General features: G+C 58.4%; 1 protein-coding gene across 2 annotated transcripts in view; it reads right to left on the reverse strand.

Moving 5' to 3' along the window:
* Nucleotides 1-3,644: 3,644 nt before the first annotated feature.
* The window catches only part of AGPAT4 (1-acylglycerol-3-phosphate O-acyltransferase 4), a 125,370-nt gene continuing 109,929 nt past the window's right edge, over nt 3,645-19,085 (reverse strand). For both annotated transcript variants that reach the window (XM_029944308.1, XM_029944307.1), the window contains exons 4-9: nt 18,800-18,961; nt 18,077-18,230; nt 14,650-14,752; nt 12,053-12,128; nt 6,145-6,343; nt 3,645-3,910 (exon numbers count right to left, since the gene is read on the reverse strand). In XM_029944308.1, the coding sequence (XP_029800168.1) occupies nt 3,816-3,910; nt 6,145-6,343; nt 12,053-12,128; nt 14,650-14,752; nt 18,077-18,230; nt 18,800-18,961 (789 nt within the window). In that variant the 3' untranslated portion in view covers nt 3,645-3,815. The remainder of the gene's footprint in view (nt 3,911-6,144; nt 6,344-12,052; nt 12,129-14,649; nt 14,753-18,076; nt 18,231-18,799; nt 18,962-19,085) is intronic.

Raw genomic sequence — 19,085 nt, forward strand, 5'->3', positions numbered from 1 at the left:
TGAAAAGTGTGTTTGAATTAAATCTCTCAAGATAGTTTTAGGAAATCATCCTGCTCCACAGCAGCCAGATCTTACCTGCACAGCCATGCCGGCCTCCTAGAGGTGGGAGGACTCCGAGCGTGAGGTCTCAGCAGCGCGCGTGACTTTCCTAAGAGACCGAGAGTCTGACCCCGGTGGAGGGGCTGCTCCACGCCCAGGTCCTTCGTCCCAAGAGCCACCAACCCGGCTTCCCGGTTCACAGAGGCCACAGCTCCGGCCCGTGTGGGGATGCGGAGAGAAGGCCCGCACCCCGCATCACAGAGCGGGGTCTGCAGAGAGCTGGCTCTCCGTCAGCCCCCCCAGGGCCGTCCCCGTGACCCTTGACTGCAGGACTTCAGAACCCGTTTTGTTCGGAGGAAGGGCGTTTAGCAGAGCAAGAGCCGTGCATGTGAGCGCCCCCACCCCGTCCCCGCTGGGTCAGAGGTGGGACGGTGCCCTCGCACCCTCGCCACTGCACCGAACAACCTCCTGCCCTTATCCTCCGCAAGCCCCGGGCGAGGGCCGCGTCCGCTGAGGCTGCAGGCCCCACTTGCCGAAGGAGGGCGAACTCCGGGAACCTGTTGTGCCACGAACTGGAGACTGACACCGCGGGCGCCGCTCCTGGAAGGCAGGGTGTTCACGGCCATGGCGGCCGTGTTGGCACATGGCGATGCGGCCCTGCACCTCCTGCGGTCGCTAGGAAGCTGGCTGCACCCGGAGAGTGACGTCACCCGAACCAGCAGAGTCGTGGAGTCTGACCAGGGCCGCAGGGCCAGCTGCAGTAAACCTTGTTTTGAGCAGAGGGAACCCTCGAGAATTTCCACGTTTGTCCCTATTTATGAGTGAGGCCTGAACTCTCTGAGAAGCCGAATGTGTTTGGCCTGGGGACCAGCCGGAGCTCTGTTCCTCCCACAAGAAGAGAAACCGGAAGCGGCCAGCACCCCTTCCGGTGACGTCACATCTCTTTCTGCGTTGTGGCTGCATGATTATCGTTGGATTTTACTTCTAAATCACTGTTTCAGATCCACTTTTATGGATATGTTGGGAAACTATTGTTTTCAATCTTTAAACACCAGTAGCTTTTACAAGGTTTTGCCTGCACTTAAGAGAATACAGCAAGTCAAGCGATACTCCGGTACCACTGTGTGGTCTATGAAAAGGGTTGTGTTCTCTCTAAAAAAAAAAAAAAAAAAAGCAGGCAACAGACTGACTCACGGAGTGCGTTCCTCCTCTGAGGTTCCTTCTAGTCCCTCAGCAGGTGCAGAATCGGACCCCACCCCGGCCGCGGGCCACAGGCTGCACGGCTGGTGGTTCTAGTAGAGAACGTCACTCTGCAGGCCTGGTTTCCTAGAAGTGCATCAAATTCTGTGCCTCAAAGCCGCAGGAAGTCGGGGTGCGGCTCTCCAGAGAGCGGGAAAACGGGCGGCCCCGAGCAGGGCTGAGGAAGCTGCGATGAGGTGCAGAGGTCAGCCAGGACTGGAAGCTCTTCTAGGATGCGCCACCAGGAGGCCTCCAGGGGGCGCAAGCTCCACGGGGTCTTCATTCTGGGGGAAACCTACCTCCCGGGAGCCAGAGCAGCTCCATGTGAAGAGGTTTCTGGCATCTGTGAGACGTGCGCACGAGCTCAGGGGTCCAGGGATGGGTCTTGCAAGGTCCTGTGCTCCTCTCTGCCGTTACAGGCACAGGGCAGAAGGAAAACCAGATGCTGTTCCTCCGTCCAGACGCTTCCCCATGGGCCGGCAGACAGCTGAAGAGGGGCCGGCTCTGCCCCCAGCATGCCGCGTTCTCTCACTGCCCGAGGCAATCCTGAAGGCTGGGCTGCGAGCCCTTTCCCGGGAGAGCATGTGTGTGCCGTCCTCGACCTGCACCCACAGCCTGGGGAGCAGCACGCATGTGGCTGCTCGTCAGGTTCCGTGTTTGGTCCCAGAACCAATTCAGAAAGAAAATAGATGTTTCTGGGCCCTTTGCATGCTCAGGGGCAAAGGCAGGGTAAGTGTTCCTAGAACCTCATCACCACTATATTGAACGGGTGGGGGGGAGGGACAGAAAAGGGACACACTGTGGACACTGCTGGGAGGCCCCTGAGCACTGTGGGAAGGGGCGGTTTGCTGAGTGCTCTAGGAACAACCGGGGACATGGTGTTAGCACCTTCGTTTACACGGGCGGAAACCTGGACCACAGTGTGATGGCTGGCCCGGGGTCCCGGAGCGGGTCAGTGGCAGCGTGCCGCCAGGGCGGACTCCTTTGGCTGCTGCATCCAGTCTCCTGCAGCGCCGAGCCCCCGCATCGAGCGGCCCCCACTCCGGGCGCAGGTCACCGCACGGGGACACGGACACCTGAGCCACCCGTAGCTAAGCCAGAACTTGCTGCTCTCCACTTCTGCAGCTTAGATCCCCGCTGCGGTGCTGTCCCTTGTGTAGAGCGCACCTCTTGGATGCTCTTGGAATTCTCTGGCTTTTCCGGTTTAGTCATGCTTGATCAGTACTTGGGAGCAAAGGAGCAAACATCTGAGAACAGGATTCTATGTGGACTGTGCCATTCAGTCCTAGCTGCCCGAGTCCTCCTGGGAGCACCGCAAACTAGACGTCCTGCCGCCGCTCCTGCCGCTTAACGCCTCGTGCTCCGAAAGCCCATCAGTCCCAGTGCCGTCGCGTCTTGGCCTGAGAGGACGCAGCATCACCGCTTCTCTCCCGCAGGCACCAGGCCTGTGCGGCTTGGGGGCAGTTTGCACAAGGCCTGCGTGTGCCGTTGCTCCCAACGGCACCTTCCCTGCCAAGGAGCAGCCCTCTTCTGTGGGTGGAAGTCTGCGCTTCCAGAAGAGACATGGACGCGCAGGGTGTGCCTGTCCCCCGTGTTTGCGCCAGCCTGACCCTGCTCAGAGGAGTCTGAGGGCCCTGTGTGGTGTTCGTGTCACATGCGCCCGTCCTGGTTTGGGGGACCCAGCTTCTGCTTGGTCCTGAGATGAGCAGTGGGTGTAAAGTCATTTCTCAAATCTCTGCAGACTGGATGCCTACCCTTCAGTTTTCCGTTCATTTTCATGGAATCGGCCACATCTTCAAGACTTGGGCCAGGGCCACTCCGCTGCAGGGAGACGGGGGAAACCGGAGCTGCCTCACAGGGCCTCCCACTGTGTCCAGCAGATGTGCCCAGCCCGCCCCCCCAGCACCTGCCACACCCCCCTAACCTCGTACCGCTGCACTCCTGCACCTGCACCTCCGGCCGGGATAGCCCCGGCCGGCTGCCCCTGGCGCACAGTCCAGCCTGTCCTGGCAGCACCCCGGGGTCACTGCCGCCTGGAACCCCAGAGCACGGGGCAGACGGTGTAAACACGTACCACAGAGAGCCAAACACTTGGGTTTTTTTGGAGGCATAATTTAGTCATCTTACCTAAAGCGCCTTTCACTCTCGCAATCCAATACAGATAACTCAGCACCAAAGAATGAGGGGGAGCCCCCCGGTCCCCATCCCTGCCCTCCCCCTGTGCCTCAGATCCCCGTTGAATGATCACAAAGTAAGGCTCACACTCAACGGCTGTCATTCTCACTTATATGTGTCCTTTCTCTTACGCGCGCACCCTCACACACACACACACTCACATGAAAAGAAAATCAAAACCCACTAAAGCGTTACAGGGGAAAAAAGATTTAAGAACATCTTCCTCCCCATCTGGCATTGAGACCAAACTCCCTGGCTTCCCAGCAGGGGCTCACCCCGCTTCATCCCTGGGTCCCACTAAGGATGACAGGCAGCGTCCACCAAGTCCCCAAGGTCCCCTCTGGGTGCTAATGTGTTCGGGGTCAGTCGCTCCGCTTCGGCTTGCTGTCGATGTTGCCGTAGGCAGAGCCCTTGTCGATTTCTGTCACCCCGATCATCCATCGAACTCCCATGGAGGCTGTGGAAATGGGAAGGGCAGGGAGTCAGGAGGAGCCTTTGAGGGGCTGCCCTGGGGCCCGTGGCATCACCCCCTGCACGGTTGTCCTTGAGCATGAGTGTCAGGATAAACCTAGAGATAGGCTGTGCTGCGGGGGCTTTGATCCTCCGACCCTCCAAATTCCTTAAGCCACGCCCCCTGCACGCAGAGCCTTAGGGAACTCCTCAGCCTCCCATGCAGGTCCCCTGCAGAGAGGACTTGCTTGTGAGCGCAGGGCAGGCGCTTAGAAAGTACCCCTTGGCGGAGCTCAGTACTCCTCTGCCCCCCAGAAGCCTGGAGATCACAAGAGCTCAAGTATCCGTCCAGCACGCGACACCCCTCCTCACGTAGGTATAGAGCAGTGAGCAACGAAAACCTCCAGAAAGCCTGTTCTCCAAGCAAGGTTCAGCCCAAGCAGAGGACGGGAGGGACCCATGTGAGAACCCTGCTGAACCACAGGAAGCTGGAAAGCAAGGCCAAGTTCAGATGCTGTAGTTGAAGCTCCTCCCTCCGAGAGGGCAGACTCGGTGAGCTCGCTCAGGGCAGAGAGCTGGTCTTAGATCACCCTGCTGAGCCCAGCACCACACCCAAGGCCCGGTGGACAGAAGGGAGAAACGGGTGACATCTGCACTCCCCACGCTGCTCGTGTTTAGAAGCGTGAGCGTCGTGGCCTGTGAGCCAGCACGCAGACACCCGTGGGGCTGAGGGGCGTGGGCGAGCCCAGCCCAGCCCCGGAGGCCCGTGTCTCCCACCTGGGCCAGGTCTGAGGACCCGTCCCAGACGTGGAGCCACCGTGCAGTGGCGGTGACGGCAGCACAGAGACTGAAAAGGGGCGTCAAACGTCAGCTCCGTTGCAAATGCCGTAGAAGGGGAACAAGACACAGCAATCCAGGGCAGAGTGCAGTGAGGCTGGGGCTCACAGCTGACGAGGTAGGGGTGGGGGCACAGGGCCGCCTGCTCCTCCAGAGCAGACCCCACCTCCTGGGGATTGTGTTCGGGCTCTCACCACACGCCGTCACCAAGGAGCCACGTTCTCCTGGGGCACTGAGCTCTGTCCCCCTCCCTCTGGGGACCCTGACTAAAGCTCCCTGTCACCCGGTCCCAGCAGCAGGGTGTCCTCTGGCCTCTGGGTTTTCTCTTACATCCTCTTTTTTCTACACAGAGCAGGCATTATCCTAATTCTCAGCATTAAAATCAATCTTTCAAGTTTTAAAAAGACTAGAGTAATGACATTTAGGAATGACAGCCAGTCTGTCCTATTGCAAATGGTCCAGAATTGGTTGGCTTGATGCAGGACAAGCGGGGTTTTGGGTTTGCTGTGACACGCGCAGGGACCACAATGGAGCCAGAGGAAGCCAGCTGCGTGAACTCCCGGCTGCACGGACGCGCGAGTCTGGAGGAGCGCGCGCCGAGCTGTTAGGGATGATCGGCGTCCCCGGGAAGCAGGCTCAGCGCGGCGCCGTCCTGACACACTTGAAGCTTGACACGCCTTGATGCTGCAGGGAGCCTGCAGCGTTGGCGCAGCACCTGTACGTCGGGCTCCCAGATCGCTGCATGCCTTCGAACCTGTGCGTGTCTGCTGCGTCCCCAGGGACGCAGGCTGCCTTCTGCCCACGCTTTCCACAGCCCCCAGAGCGATGCCTTTCCTCCCCAGACTCGGGCGCTGGGGCCGCTTCAGGGGGGCCGCCTCACGGGGGGTCCTGCCACGTTTCCCTCTGGCTCCGGGTGCACCTGTTCAGAGGACGGGGCACAGGCTCGGGCACCTGGCTACAGGGAAGCCTGGCGCTGCAGGGAAGTCACGGCGGCTCAGAACCACCGTCAGCGACATTGATATAGACTCATGAAGAGTCACCAAACCCTATTGGACGTCTGTACGACCAAGTCCAAGAAGCATACGCACGTCCCCAAGGGGGCCTGGACCTGCTCTAAGTGGCCCTGAGCCTTTGCTGGCCGCTGTCGGGCTCCAGGAAGAAGGTTTCTGTGAGGAGGCAGAAGCGACTGGTGAGCAGTGCTGTGTGCAGGGACCCGTGCCCAGGTCTGCGCCGCGCCTCCAGGCCTGGGGTCTGGGCGTGTGTGGACACGGGGCCTGCAGGCTGCTTTTCCCTGTCCCTCTGCGCGAGTTACCCCTCCCGTCTCCATCTCACTCCCCATCACGTACTCCTCACGGTGGTGTGGGTGGGGCAGTCCCTACCTCAGGCCTCTTGCTCTTGACTTACCCACAAAGAAGACGAGGACAAAGCTGGCCAGGGTCAGGGAGGACCCGCTGCTGATCGTGTTGATGAGGAACCGGAAGAAAGGGTAGAGCAGCAGGGAGGCCCAGAACAGCCAGTTGATGAGCGTCCAGGGCCGCCGGGGGGGCACCATGGGGGTCTCCGGGAAGGTGCCCGTCCTGTAGTACTCCTCCTGGAAGGCATCCTGGGGACAGAGAGGCGACCCTGAAGCACTTCCCTCACGCACCACCCGGGGCCGATGCGGGCCTCCTAGGCCAGCTCACAGCACCCAGGGGCTGTGAGCTCAGCAGAACTGGGGGGCTGGAGCACCACCCCAGTGGGGACCGGGCAGGCACCTGCAGTGTCCCCACAGGCCTGAGTCTGGTTGTCCCCTCCCCCACCATGACAGTGAGGCGGGGCCATCCCAGCTCTGTCACTGAGCCGTGGTGCCAGGCTAGCCCCAGTCCTTCCTTGCCACTCCGTAGCTGTTCCTGGTTCTGGCCAGGCGACCAGCCTCCAAGGCCCGGGCTCTTCTCTGCAGGACGGGCAGTACTGCCACCCACAATGGGCTGGGGGGAATGAACTGAGATGACATGCTGAGGCCAGCCTTCAGTGAACGCCCGCAGAACAGACTAGAACCCTGAGCCATGAGCTCGCCCTCTTGCACCTGGCCCACGACAGCACCATGCCTTCCGGAAGGTGTCCGGCCCGTGCACCTCGGCCCTGCGGCCACGAAGAACTGTGGGGGCTGCTCAGGGGAGGCGGGGTGTTCACGGGGGAGGCCGGGCAGAGGACTCGGTGCCCAGCCCGGGCCAGCCTCCCAGGCGCAGTGCTGTCCGGGCCTCCTCCCTTCCTCAGCGGCTCCGTGCAGTGCCTGCGAGGCAGCCAGATGGCCAACGGGCTCCTGTCCTGACATTCCAGTAGATTCTCACCTGAGACTAAATACAGGAGTCCCCCCTCTTCTCTGCGGGCTCCAGACACCGCCCCCATGGACGCCTGCACCCCCAGAGCGTGCTGAGCCCTGTACATATCCTGTTCTTCCTCTATGTACGTCCTTGTGAGATGAAGGGCGGAAACGAGAGAGAGCACCTCGGACGGTGTCACCGGGGCTGTGTGACTGTGGCCGCAGGTGCCCTCCCTTCCTGGGATGCTGTGAGGTGATGAGGGGCAGGGAGGGCGGGCGTGCGAGCTGCTGGCCTGCTGCTGCCCTGGTGCCACGGCAGAGGGAGGATCACCCGCTTCCGCGCTGCCGCTGACCGCAGGTCACAGGTCGCGGAGGAGGGGACCGCCCGCGCCCAGTGTGCGTGTGTCAGTGGGGCATCTGCTCCCGGCCGTCAGGAGTCCTGGCGCAGGCATGGCGAAGCGCGGGAGCCCTGAGGCGAGAGTGAGTGGTGCGGCGGGTCCAGGAGATGCCCCCCCAGGAGGATGCTGCCGGGTGGAACGGGCCGCAGGCAGGGACCGAGAGACTGGCATCAGGACATGGGTCGGCACCAGGTGAGGGCTGGCAGCCACGGGCGGTCTCCCCATTTATTAATATCAGCAAGAAATTAAAATATCCTAAAAACACCCTGGGGGCTGACAACATGCATGCTGCCCAAAACCCATCTCCAGGTCCTGACTCTAAGGAGCAGGGGGTTCCGGGGGAAACGAGTTTCCATATACCCACGACTCATACCTTCGGTGCCCAACTCTTCCCGTCAACAGCCTGAGACAGAAATCTCTAAGGTACACCCTACTTCTCTGTTTTCCCAGTCAGGCGGTGCAGAGTAATAGGCTTTTTTGACCACTTAGGGTCATTATTAAAGTGAGTCCGCAAATGGGCCTTTCTGGAAGGGGAGCCTCTGACCCCTCCCCTGGGGATTCAGGAGCTCTGTCCTGGGCCCCTTCCCAGGCCCAGTCCAAACTTCCTCCCGTGTCTCTATTCTTGGGCCAAATAATCAAATAGTTTTAGGACAGTCGACCTGTGTGCCGAGTGTCCTGACCTCCAAGTGAGAGCCTGTGGCCACAGCAGACCACCTGATGGTGACGGGTCTGATGCCCAGATTCAGGGCACCTGTCCCTCCCTGCCACTGACTCGGGTGATGCTTATCCCACGCTGGGGCCACAGGAGCCCAGTAACTAGGGGAGGGGTTTGCTGCAGACTGACCGTGTCCCCCAGAATCTGCACACGGAAACCTAATCCCCTGTGTGTGGTTACAGGGGACGGGGCCTTTCGTGACGATGGAGTGCCTTCTCACAGGGACCCCAGGGAGCCCCCACGCTCCGTCCAGCACGTGAGGACACAGCAGCCTGGGCAGGGGGGACCCCCGGCCTCCCGAGCTGCAATGGGCACATGTCTGCTGTTCACAAGCCACCCCGTCTCTGGCATTTTGTCATACAGGCCTGATTGGACAGACAGGAGGGGACACCTTTTGAGGTCCGGCCCTACGGGGAGACGGCTTTGGTTCGTGATGCTTCCGTTTTTTGTTGCCGTGTGTCAGGACTGTGTGGCAGAGGAGAGGCTGGAGCTGGGAAATTTGTTCAGTGAAGGGGAATTGGTCTGTTTCCAGAAAGAGTTATCAACCCAGACGTGTGAGGAGGGGGAGCCCCTCCGGACGCAGGGCAGAGCCCCTGCGTGCACACAGTCTGCACCCAACCACAGCCCCAGGACACGGGCACCACATGCCACGCCGGCCACGAACAGCTGGACCGCGTGGGTGTTCCCAACGTCTGGCTCAGCAGAAGGAACAGTCCTCCGTGGCCCTGGCTGGCGGAGGAAGGAGGGCGCGAAGGGAAGAGAAGGAAAGAATGAGAGACAGAAAGTAAGAGCTTGGCTCCTGTGTCATCAGGTTTGGGCAAGAGAGACTCTCAGAGGACGCCCTTCCTGCCAGTAGCCTGATGCAGGGGCGGGACTCAGGCCTCGGATGTGCTGTGTGCAAAGGGCTATACCACGGGGCCAAGCCGGAGAGCCCGCCGCCCTTCCCCCTTCCCAGGAGTGATGCCCTCAGTGGGAGCGCAGAGGCCGTCGCCAACTTGCAAACCCTCAGTTCTTGTGAACTGAGAATTTCCCACTGGCTTCCGCACCCCCGCCCCCCCGAGAAGCTCCCGACTGGGCCCCTGCAGGCCCACGAGACCCCTCGAATGCCACTTTCCTTCCCCCACTTTTCAGTTTGCGCCCTTAATGACTGAATTCTTCACCGCTGCAGCGGACTTCAGACTGCAAGCCAGGGACGGAGTGCCTCAAGTCAGAGATGAAAAGTTAGAATTTGTTGAGGCCACGCGATGGAGGAGCCGCAATGGCTCCGGGGATGGTGATTTGGGAGCTGCTGTTGTCCCCACAGAGGTCACGCGAGGGCGTGCATGGTTTCTCAAAGCCCAGACCCTGCAGCGGGCAGCTGCCCGAGTGCGGACAAGTGACAAACGTTGTGCATCTCCGAAATGCTAACCTTGTTCCATGTAAAGGGTGGCCCTGGCTTCAGAGAGGATACCCTTCCTACTTTAGAGTGTTAAAATAGGAGCCATAGACAATGGGTTTCTATCTATCTATCTGTTTTGAGAGAGAGAGAGAGACATAGAATCCCAAGTAGGCCCCACACCATCAGCCCAGAGCCCGACACGAGGCTCGAACCCAAAACCATGAGATCATGACTTGAGCCAAAATCAAGAGTTGGACCCTTAACCGACTGAACCACCCAGGTGTCCCTAGTGGGTTTCTTTTTATGTCTCTGCTGTAGCAGAATAGTGTCAGGCTGCCACCACCCTGTCCCACATTGACACGTTACTTGTAGTCTGTGAAATCAAAGCCTGAGAATTGCTGCCTTCAAGCCCCAAGGTCAAAGTCCACAGAACTGTCTTTCAACATCATACATCCGAAAGATGACAACCGAAGCAGAGCCCCACTCTGACAAGCGTGGTGGGCACCAAGACGGCGGGTACGTAAACCCCCAGGCCCATCTAGGCTCCCGAGGAAACAGGCTGACGAACGAAATGACGCAATCATTCCCTGACATCTGCCACATTTCCTCTTGGAGGCACCGCCGCCGCCGCTTGCACTGACTGCCCAGCGGTGCTCCCTCCAGGGAGCAGGCCGGCCTCAAAGGTCTGTTCCCCGCAGACACAGCCCTCCAGAGAGGGGAAGGACTTGGCCTCGGGAACCCGGCTTTGTTAATGAGCTGGGAAGACAGGCCAGTGATGTCCTTCTCTTGGAATGGACCTTGATTTCCTCAGCACTAGCGTGAGCGCTTGTAACCACATGATGGCTTCCAAACTGAACGCTTAACTGAACGCTATAGTCTCTAATGCTTCTGTAGTTTAGAGAACAGCTTCCCGAGAGGGGTCAGCCAGAAGGAGAAATGTGCCTCCTCACCAAACACCCAAGTGGCTCGGGTCACACGAGGGCCGGGCTTTCCTGCCAAACACAGGAAGGAAAGGGCTGATGGAGAAAAATCTCCTTTGCTTTGGTGGGTTTGGGGGTCTTGCATTTGTTAGATCTGTGTGGTTCTTTCCAAAGGGATTCATTTCTTAGGCCTTTGCTTAGCACATTTTTCCTCTTGCTAAGAGCGACATGTTTCGTGCTGCCTAAATGATGAAACCAGAAAACGGCACAAGGAAACTGCTGCCTCGTGCATGAGACCAGAGGAAAAGAATTTATATTGTTTGTCTGTTTCTGTCGGGCCCGGGCCTGTGGCAGCACGGAAGCGTGAGGACTGGGAATCTTGTAAGAAAGCACCTGCAGCGCGTTTCCAAGAGTGGGTCTGTAGCCGCGTGTCAGAGGCGGCCTCCAGAAATACACGCTTCTAGAACTCCTCGGTTCTCTGCGTAAACCTCCAAGGCTGAGATGGCATGGCTCACGCTCTGTGACAGGTGGGCCAGTCACTGTTTACTGTTTATAAGGAGGAAACTGGAGGCTTATCCTTATGACGCGTCCAGGAAAAGACAGAGCACGTTCAGCGAACGGGCTTCTAAAGGCACCGTTGGAAAAATCACTGCCTTGGGAACACAGGAGCGACTTCTTGCTAAGACAGTCTGAGGCTCTTGAGCCCCAAAATGGAGCATATTTGTAAAAAGCCTCTACTTAAGCTGATGATAGTAATTTGGAAGGCTTTAGGGCCAAAGCACATTTGCAAAAGGAAGGATTAAAATTCCTATTCCGCTGTAGGCAACAGCCCGTAAAGTTCCAGGCAGTTGTCTCTAGAGGAATGGGGGACAAAGCCCATTTAAAAAGACAGTCTGTGTTTATGGAATTTGGCAACAGGAAATCAGTATCCTTATGGTACTCGATTCTAGGTAAAAAGCTGGTTTGGCCTTCAAATGTTCGATGAATAAGTTTTTATGGGCAATGAGGCCTCGTCCGAAAGACGCTTTCCTCGCTAGGTGGGTGCTAGCCTTTTCTCCTTCCTGAGACCGGGCAGTTGGGCAATGATAATTAGCCTCCCTCTGCCCTGAGCTAGAGAGAAGCCAAGGAAACATAAGGCCCTGCCCAGAGGAAGGAAAGAAGGTGTGTGCACAGGGGTGAGGGGGCTGCGGGGGGGACCTGGAACAGACCGGAGGTGGCACTGCACCAGATCAAACCCAGCGAAGGCTCCAGAGCGCGGGTGCTGGTGGCCCTGAGCCCACACGGGCAGGTCCGGACGCCGTGGGGCTCGCATGCGTTACTGAAAGAACGCTCCGCTCCCAAGTACCAGACACGGGCTGTTGGGCCATCACTTCCTTTTCTGTCCACCTCACCCATCACTCTTCCTGCGAAGCCCCTTTTCAGACATAGTTTGCTCTGTTCTTTTCCCTGTTGCTGAGCAGAGTGTCCGCCCCCCGGGTGGCTACCAACTGGGCAGCGAGGGCTCACCACAACCCCCTCTCAGAAGCCTGCGTGGTGCACCCACGGCTGCAACGCGCAGTGGGGGGCCCTGGGCCCTGCAGAAGCCCCCCGGGCACTGACCTTCTCCTGGTACAGCTTGTGCAGCCAGGCCGAGCACTTGTCCTCATCTTCCGGGACTTCTTCTAGAGGAATCCGCCTGCAAAGCAGAGAGCAGCTAGTAGCAGGGAGGCCGACACCAGGTGCCCCCCGCCACGGTTTCAGAGTAACCCTGCTTAACATCTCTGGGCTCAGGTTTAGGGAGGGCAATTTGTTTAAAATTCATACCCATCTTGGGGAAATTAGGTCCAGTCGCAATCACGGTCCATGAAGAAGTGGCCAGCGGTAGGCTCAGTGACTCCGACAGGGGCACCGTCAGGAGAGGTCACCTGCCTCTCTCCGTCCCTCCTCCCTCCCTCATGGAAAGGCTCCAAACACCTGCTGTTTGCTTCTCCAAGAGAAGGCAAAATCACCACCATTTCCCTATGTAATAACCCAACACACAGAGAATCTGCGTATGGCTGGTAATCGGCTAACGGTTCCGCCGGCCACGTGATGACTTAATACAGTGGTGAACTGTCTCCCGTAAATGATTCCTCTGACCTCCTGCACAGTGTTGCGGTGGAGCTGCTGTGAGGATTTCAACAAATACGAGGACCTGTGTCTTGTGGAACTCATATTCCCCCAGGACGGAAGAAACCACGAGATCCTGGCCTGGCCCTGTGGCTCTGTCGCACCAGAGGTGGAAGACATTCCAGGGTGGCCCTGGGCTGGGGCCGGCATGGGCTGGAGGCTCAGCTGCTTGCAAACAGCCCCACTGAGCAAGAGGGGGGAGTCGCTGGACCATGTTTCCTGCGGCACATAGATTTCTGCTTGTCCCCATGTAGCTGGCTTCTGTGACATCCAGGCATGTTTATTCGCACCCGATTTTATCCATGTAGAATTCTACATCCCTCACGATTGCCCTGGGTGGGTGGACTCCCCTCTCCGGCTATGGTCTATCTTGGCGCAAAGATACATTCTCAGAGCTCATCCATCACACTGCAGCCCGTTAAGAGAACGTGCTCTTTCCTCCCCTATCAGAGGCGGTAGTCTTCAGGGGTACGCCGTTCACATGATGAGAAATCACCCCATGAGCTCTTCCACAGACTCCCATAACACCCTGCTCCTGCGCTCTGTCTGGCTCACCCTGGTCTGGAGGCCCAATCTCTAAATGTGTTTCCTGAACCAGCTTAGAAAGCCTGCATGCCATTTATTCAAATAGTAGGGGGTTTAGTCAATTTTGCTCTTTTCAGGACCTTAGTTGACACTCTTACCCTCACTGTTTGAATACTTTATATTGAGATGAAACAATATAGCCTCTAAACAAATAAGGAAGCTTCTATCATTTTGGAAGGGCCCCTGCACCACACGGTGACGTGTGTGGAGCAGCATGGACTTCCTCGGAGGCCGTGAGGGGGCGCCGACTGCCCTGGGCCCACAGGGCATTGTGTTTATGACCCTCATCCCTACGTGCGCTCCAGAGTTCCAGTTCCCTGAGAGGTGGCCTAGTGGAGGTACAGTCACCTCGCATGGTGGGCAAGGTTTCCCCAAATACCCGGGGCCTCGCGGACCACTGAGTGGCACCCCTGCCAGGTGATAGAGCTTAGAGGACAGCCTCCGTTACTTCCGGAAGAAGCCCTCCCTTGGAAGGTTGGGTTTCCTGCCCTCACATGCAGTAACAAGGTAGACTGTGGGCCTTAGAAGTATGATGCTTCCTATCTGTAAGGGGGCGCCAGAGTCACTTCCGGCCAGAAAGCTATTGACTTCAGGCTGTCAGTCCTGGAAGGTTAGAGCTTTTTTCTTGCAGCCTCCTGGTGAGGATCAGCTGCCGAAATTTGTATCGGGCTATGTTGTGCTTTAGCATCTGTAAGGTGTTTAAAAAAAATAATCCAATGCTACAGAACACAGCTAGTTCTCCGGTCGTGGGCGTGTCTGATCATCTTGGTTAGCCTTCTGGAAAGGCCACCTACTGCCTAAGAAACCAATGCAATCCCTCAACCTGGCCACGTGGGGTTTTCTCGTGCATCCCCATTGTGTTTTATCATCTGCAGTATCTTTCAAGCATTTCACCTTGACATTGCAGAGGACCAGGGTGAGATCCATTCTGTCAGCTGATAAATGGGCAAAGACAACTGGTTTGTCTAATATCTAGTGAAGTGTTTTCAATAAAATCATAATAGCTTGGAATATAACACATAAGGAAGATGTTGCTAAAATGTTCTCCATTTGTGTCCAGACCTCCTTATAAATGATACACGCTCACATCTGCGGACATCTGTGTGCAGCAGACACATCCCCCAGGAAAAGGGGTCAATGAAATAATCTCTTCATACTCAATCTCAAAACGACTACAGAACAGTCTTCCATCTGTCCAGCCTAAGCGCTACGATGAGTATGAAGTGGTCAGAGAGAACCAGAAAGTAGCTGAGAAGCAACGATCCTCCCCTGACAACTCACTTGAGTGGTGTGAGTCTTGAGTTCCCAATACAAATGCAGGATGTGAGCAAGTTCGTTTCCGTACAGATGACACACGAGAAAACATTAAACAGATTTCCCCGGAAAGAGCCTGGCCGGCCATTTGAGACCGATGCACTTTGATGGGCGCTCTCTGTTTTGGAAAGGAAATGGAACCGACTTACCTGACGTATAAGTCTGCATGATATTTCTTCCCATTTAGGACCCCCAACAGTGTTGGATTTTCATTATTTCTGAAATTGAGTGTACAGTCATATACAGCTGAAACTATAAAAAATAAAACAAATACAAAGCAGTATATAGCATGTGAATCCAGTTTTGTTTTGTAGATACACACAGTGGGAAACAGTGAAATCTGCTAACTGGGGATCTGGGGGTGGTGGGATGACTGGGTTCTTCTTCACGCTTTTCTGTGTCATCCAAATGCCTTCCCTGAGCGCACCTCCCTTTCTGTCATCAGGAAAGCACGTCTAACTTAGTAGCTGAGAACAGTTACTACTGAGGTCAGACCAGTTTAAAGCAGTACCGCAGTGTCCCTGGTGGACGCACTGCAACCACAGCCGTAAGATCACCGAGTCCAACGCGCACTGTCTGCGTTAACGGTAGGGTAACCACTTTACAAGCACTTCTCCCCCTAGAAAACTAAGCTACAAAACTAGAAGAAAGTTCTGGGAACCCCTTAAGGAATTGAGCTGGATTCCGCTGAAACACGGCTGAGAAACAAAGATGCATGTGTGGTGGCAATGCATCGCCCAAGTGGTGAGTTACCCCGTTAGCTTGCTGCGAGTGTATGTCAGAATTCACTTCTGCAGCCCCAGGCCTGGCCCGGGCTCCATACACGCTTACTGGGGGCTGTGGGGGAGGGATGCAGAATGGTGAGGGAACAGCCGCGGAGAAAGAAACACAGAGGGGAGACAGAGGCCACTCCTGCAGCGTCAGGATGACAGGACCGGGCAGCAGAAAGAACAGCTTTGGAGCCAGGCCAGTGCCTGTGCCATCTTCTCTGGGACAGGCCACTCAGCCTCCCTGAGCCCAGCTCCCCTGGACAATGGGACCCACGATGCCCTCCTCCCATGCCTGCTGAGCTGACCGAGGTCAGCACTGCCCACAGGGCCTGGCACGCTGTGCTCAGGAGATAGTGAGCCTAGTGCTGTCCTGAGATCCGGGCGTGTGTGCGATTACTCTTAAAGTGGGCGAGCAGACGGGTGTCTTGGTCTGGTTGGGAATATGAAGAGGCAACATTCAAAAATCGGTCAGAAAAATCACTGTCCATTAGCTTCTACCTGCTGCCTGACATGTGGGTCCACGTGGGGACCCTCTGGCAGCTGGAGCTGGTCTTCCCCGAGAAGAGAGGGTCTCACCAGCTGGTTCTCGGGAGTGCCTGAGGGCGCCCCACCTCTGCCAGCAACATAGACCACGGTCCCATCCTGTGGCAGGACGGGAGGCCGGCTGTCCTCCCCGGTGGGGAAGGTGTCCCTCTCCATGCGCGAAGCGAGGCTGGTGGAGACATTACGGTGACAGGGTTCAGGGTCTGGGGTGCAGCTGTGAGGTCACCAGGTCTGAGAGCAAGAAGGGCTCATGGAGTTCAGTGGGCTTCAGCCCTCTTCCTTGGGACTGGCTCTTACACAGAAGTGGGGTGGCTTTGGTTAATTGAGAACAGGGGGAGCGCCGGGGGTCCCCAGAGAACAGCCTGAAAACTAATGACTGGCACAATTCTCTCCTTTTCCAGAGGAGTGACCCCAGGAGAAGCATCTTGACGGGACAGGACGGCCCAGCAGGAAATCCGTCTGCCTTGAAGCCCTAGAGCGCAGCCTGTATGGACCAGCCGAGCCCCTTGGCATAAGTTCCTTAAATTCTCCCTAAGCCCCAACTTCCCCAGCTGTAAACTGGAAGCAAATAAAGGCTTCCCTCGTTGGTCTGGCAAGCACACTGGCCGCGACAAGTGTGACGGGCTTGAGCACAGGAGGGCCGACAGGCGGCCCTGTGCAGATGGTACTCATTCCCAGGTTGGGGGGCGCATGGATGCTGCCAAGCTCAGCCATGGGGGGAGGGGAGAACCCCGGGGGGGAGGGGCGGGTGGGCACTGGACCCCGAAGACAGGCGCCCCCACTAGGGGGCGAAGGTGAGGCAGCTCCTGATCACCGGTAATGTTTGAGTAAATGTTCATGGTGCCTCAGGCTGGTGCCAAGTCCTCTACCTGTTTTCTCACTTAACCCTCCTCGAAACTCAGAGAAGCCGGGGCGCCACAGCGTGCGAAGTGGGGGGCCGCACTCAGCGCTGGGTCTCAGGTCTGTCCCCCGGGACAGTGCACGACCCAGCAGCTGGTGCCCAGGAGGCCGGGGGAGGGACTGGGGGCAGGGCCTTGGCCCTGGTGGCTGGGGTCAGGCGGGGCAGGGGGGAGCTCAGGGACAGGTCTAGTCTCGGGGCAGCGCTGCAGGAGGACAGGGGGCCCCTCTGTGCGTGGCTGGTTCGCAAGGTGGAGCAAGGGGCGTGAGCAGCCTCGGATCTGCGGGCTGCTGGCCCAGGTGCTGGTGTCTGGGCAGGAGGAAACCCTGAGTCAGATGGGCCACCGAGAGGGGACCGGTGGGGGGCATGGGGGGCGGTCCTGAGGCAAGGTGGCAGGGGGCGGCTACAGGTGGAGGGGGGGAGACAGGGCCCGAGGGCGTGGTTGGCTCCACCCACCTGCTGCGGAGGCGGCTGCAGCAGAGAGTGGGGTCCCTCACTGGGGGACTGGCGCCCCGCAGGTTCGAGCCTGGCTCGGGCGGGTGCACAGGGGGTTCCCACCCCCTCCCCACTGCAGATCTACGCGACCCCAGGCGCAGGCAGCCCCGCAGGAGACCCCTGGCCGGCCACCCAGATCCCTGTGCTCACAAGAGGGAGAGGAGACCTGGGGACCCAAAGAAAGAAGACAGTGCGCAGACAGAAGCTATTAGATCCGCTGTTGGACTCTGGCCAGGGCTGCGTCTGGCCCCGGGGGACGTGGGGGCAGGTGCGTCACCTCCAAGCTGCCTGGGGGCCCAGGGCCCTGGCCGCCATTCCAGCCATCGTTCAGGACAGACGAGGAAGGGGGTGGGCCTCTGGGAGGAGGGGTGGGGGGTGGCTGGCTGCCACGGGATTTAAGAGATGGAGTCACGACCGGAGGCCGGAAACAAATGCTCCAAACTCGGGGTCAGCTGGGACATATGGCAAGGTCACAGAGTTCATCAGCTCGAGGCAGCTGGTGCCAACAGATGGGCAAGAAATGCCACACAAAGCAAAACGACAACAGAAACCTGGGTGAAACAGGTGTGGGGCCAGGCTGACCCCAGGCGAGGACCCGGGATGCCCACCAGGTCAGCACAGCCCTGCAGTCCCGGTGCTGAGCAGGAGAGGGCAGTGTTTGCCCGAGTGCCTGCGCGCGTGCGTGCGTGCATGTGTGTGTGTGTAAGAGGGTGAGCATTGGCCTGGATCCTCGCTGACCATCCTTTGTCCCCCACTGCCCTCCTAGCTACCAGCCTCAATCAGCTGGGGCGCGTGCCAGGGGAGAGCCCATCAGATCGGGGTGCTGGGGTTCGGCCTCCTTGCTGCAGGGGATTCTGGGATCTTCCTTACCTACATTTCTCAAACTCCTCACGGTGATGGCGAAGCCTTTGGTGCGCGGCAGCAGGTGGTACTTGAGGCTGGGCAGCCCCTTGGCCTGGGCCACCTGCATGCTGATCTGGTGCTTCTTCTCCGTGAAGCGCGTGCCCTCACAGTGAATCAGGAACTGGAAGGGACAGGGCCACGGTCACACACAACGCCCGGGCACCCGCACGGGGCCCTCGGTCACGCTCATTCTCGGAGTCACGTGCTGTCCCCTGGCATGCGCCTCAGTCACTTATGGTCCCACAAGGTCCCTAGGAATGGCCTGGCGGCCCCGTGACGCCTGACCTCAGGTGGGGCCCGGAATGGCCTTCTTCTCTATGAGCTTTGGAGACCAGAATTCACCCTCGGAGGACAGTAGAGGAGTGGATGTCTGTGTGAGTGTGGCTGTTTGTGACAAGAGCACCCCGAGTGTGTGTGTGACCATGTCCTGAGTGTGTCACAAGAGCACCCCGAGTGTGTGACAGCGTCCTGAGTGTAACAAGAGCGTCCCGAGAACCTACTTCTGCACCAGTTAGTGCAGGGGGAGGACAAGGCCGGCAGGCTGGTGGGCAGGGGTGAGGCGTGTCAGGTGCTCCTGTGGGAGCGCATGGGGCGGGGGGGGGGGGGGGGGGGGGGGGGGGGGGGGGGGGGGGGGGGGGGGGGGGGGGGGGGGGGGCGGGCAGGGGCGCAGCGCTCGGGGGTCTCACGTACGAAGTACTTCTCAGGGTAATCCCGGAGGTGCAGCAGGCTCTGCGACACGGTCTTGCGGTCTTGCTCCCACTTGCGTGTGCAGAAGACCATCTCGGTGAAGTACCACATCCAGCCGATGATCGGGACATAGGCCAGCTCCTTCTTGGCCAGGACTTTGGAGCCCTGAAACAGAGGGGGCCCAGGGCGTCCATGAGGGGGTGTCCGGGGCCTCTCCCGCGGCTCTTCCAGATGTTACTAGAGAAAGTGGAGAGGACGCGCCCTCCGAAGACCTAAGGGGACGGTCCCG

Source organism: Suricata suricatta, chromosome 7, assembly GCF_006229205.1.
Source record: "Suricata suricatta isolate VVHF042 chromosome 7, meerkat_22Aug2017_6uvM2_HiC, whole genome shotgun sequence".
NCBI classification, from domain to species: Eukaryota; Metazoa; Chordata; class Mammalia; order Carnivora; family Herpestidae; genus Suricata; species Suricata suricatta.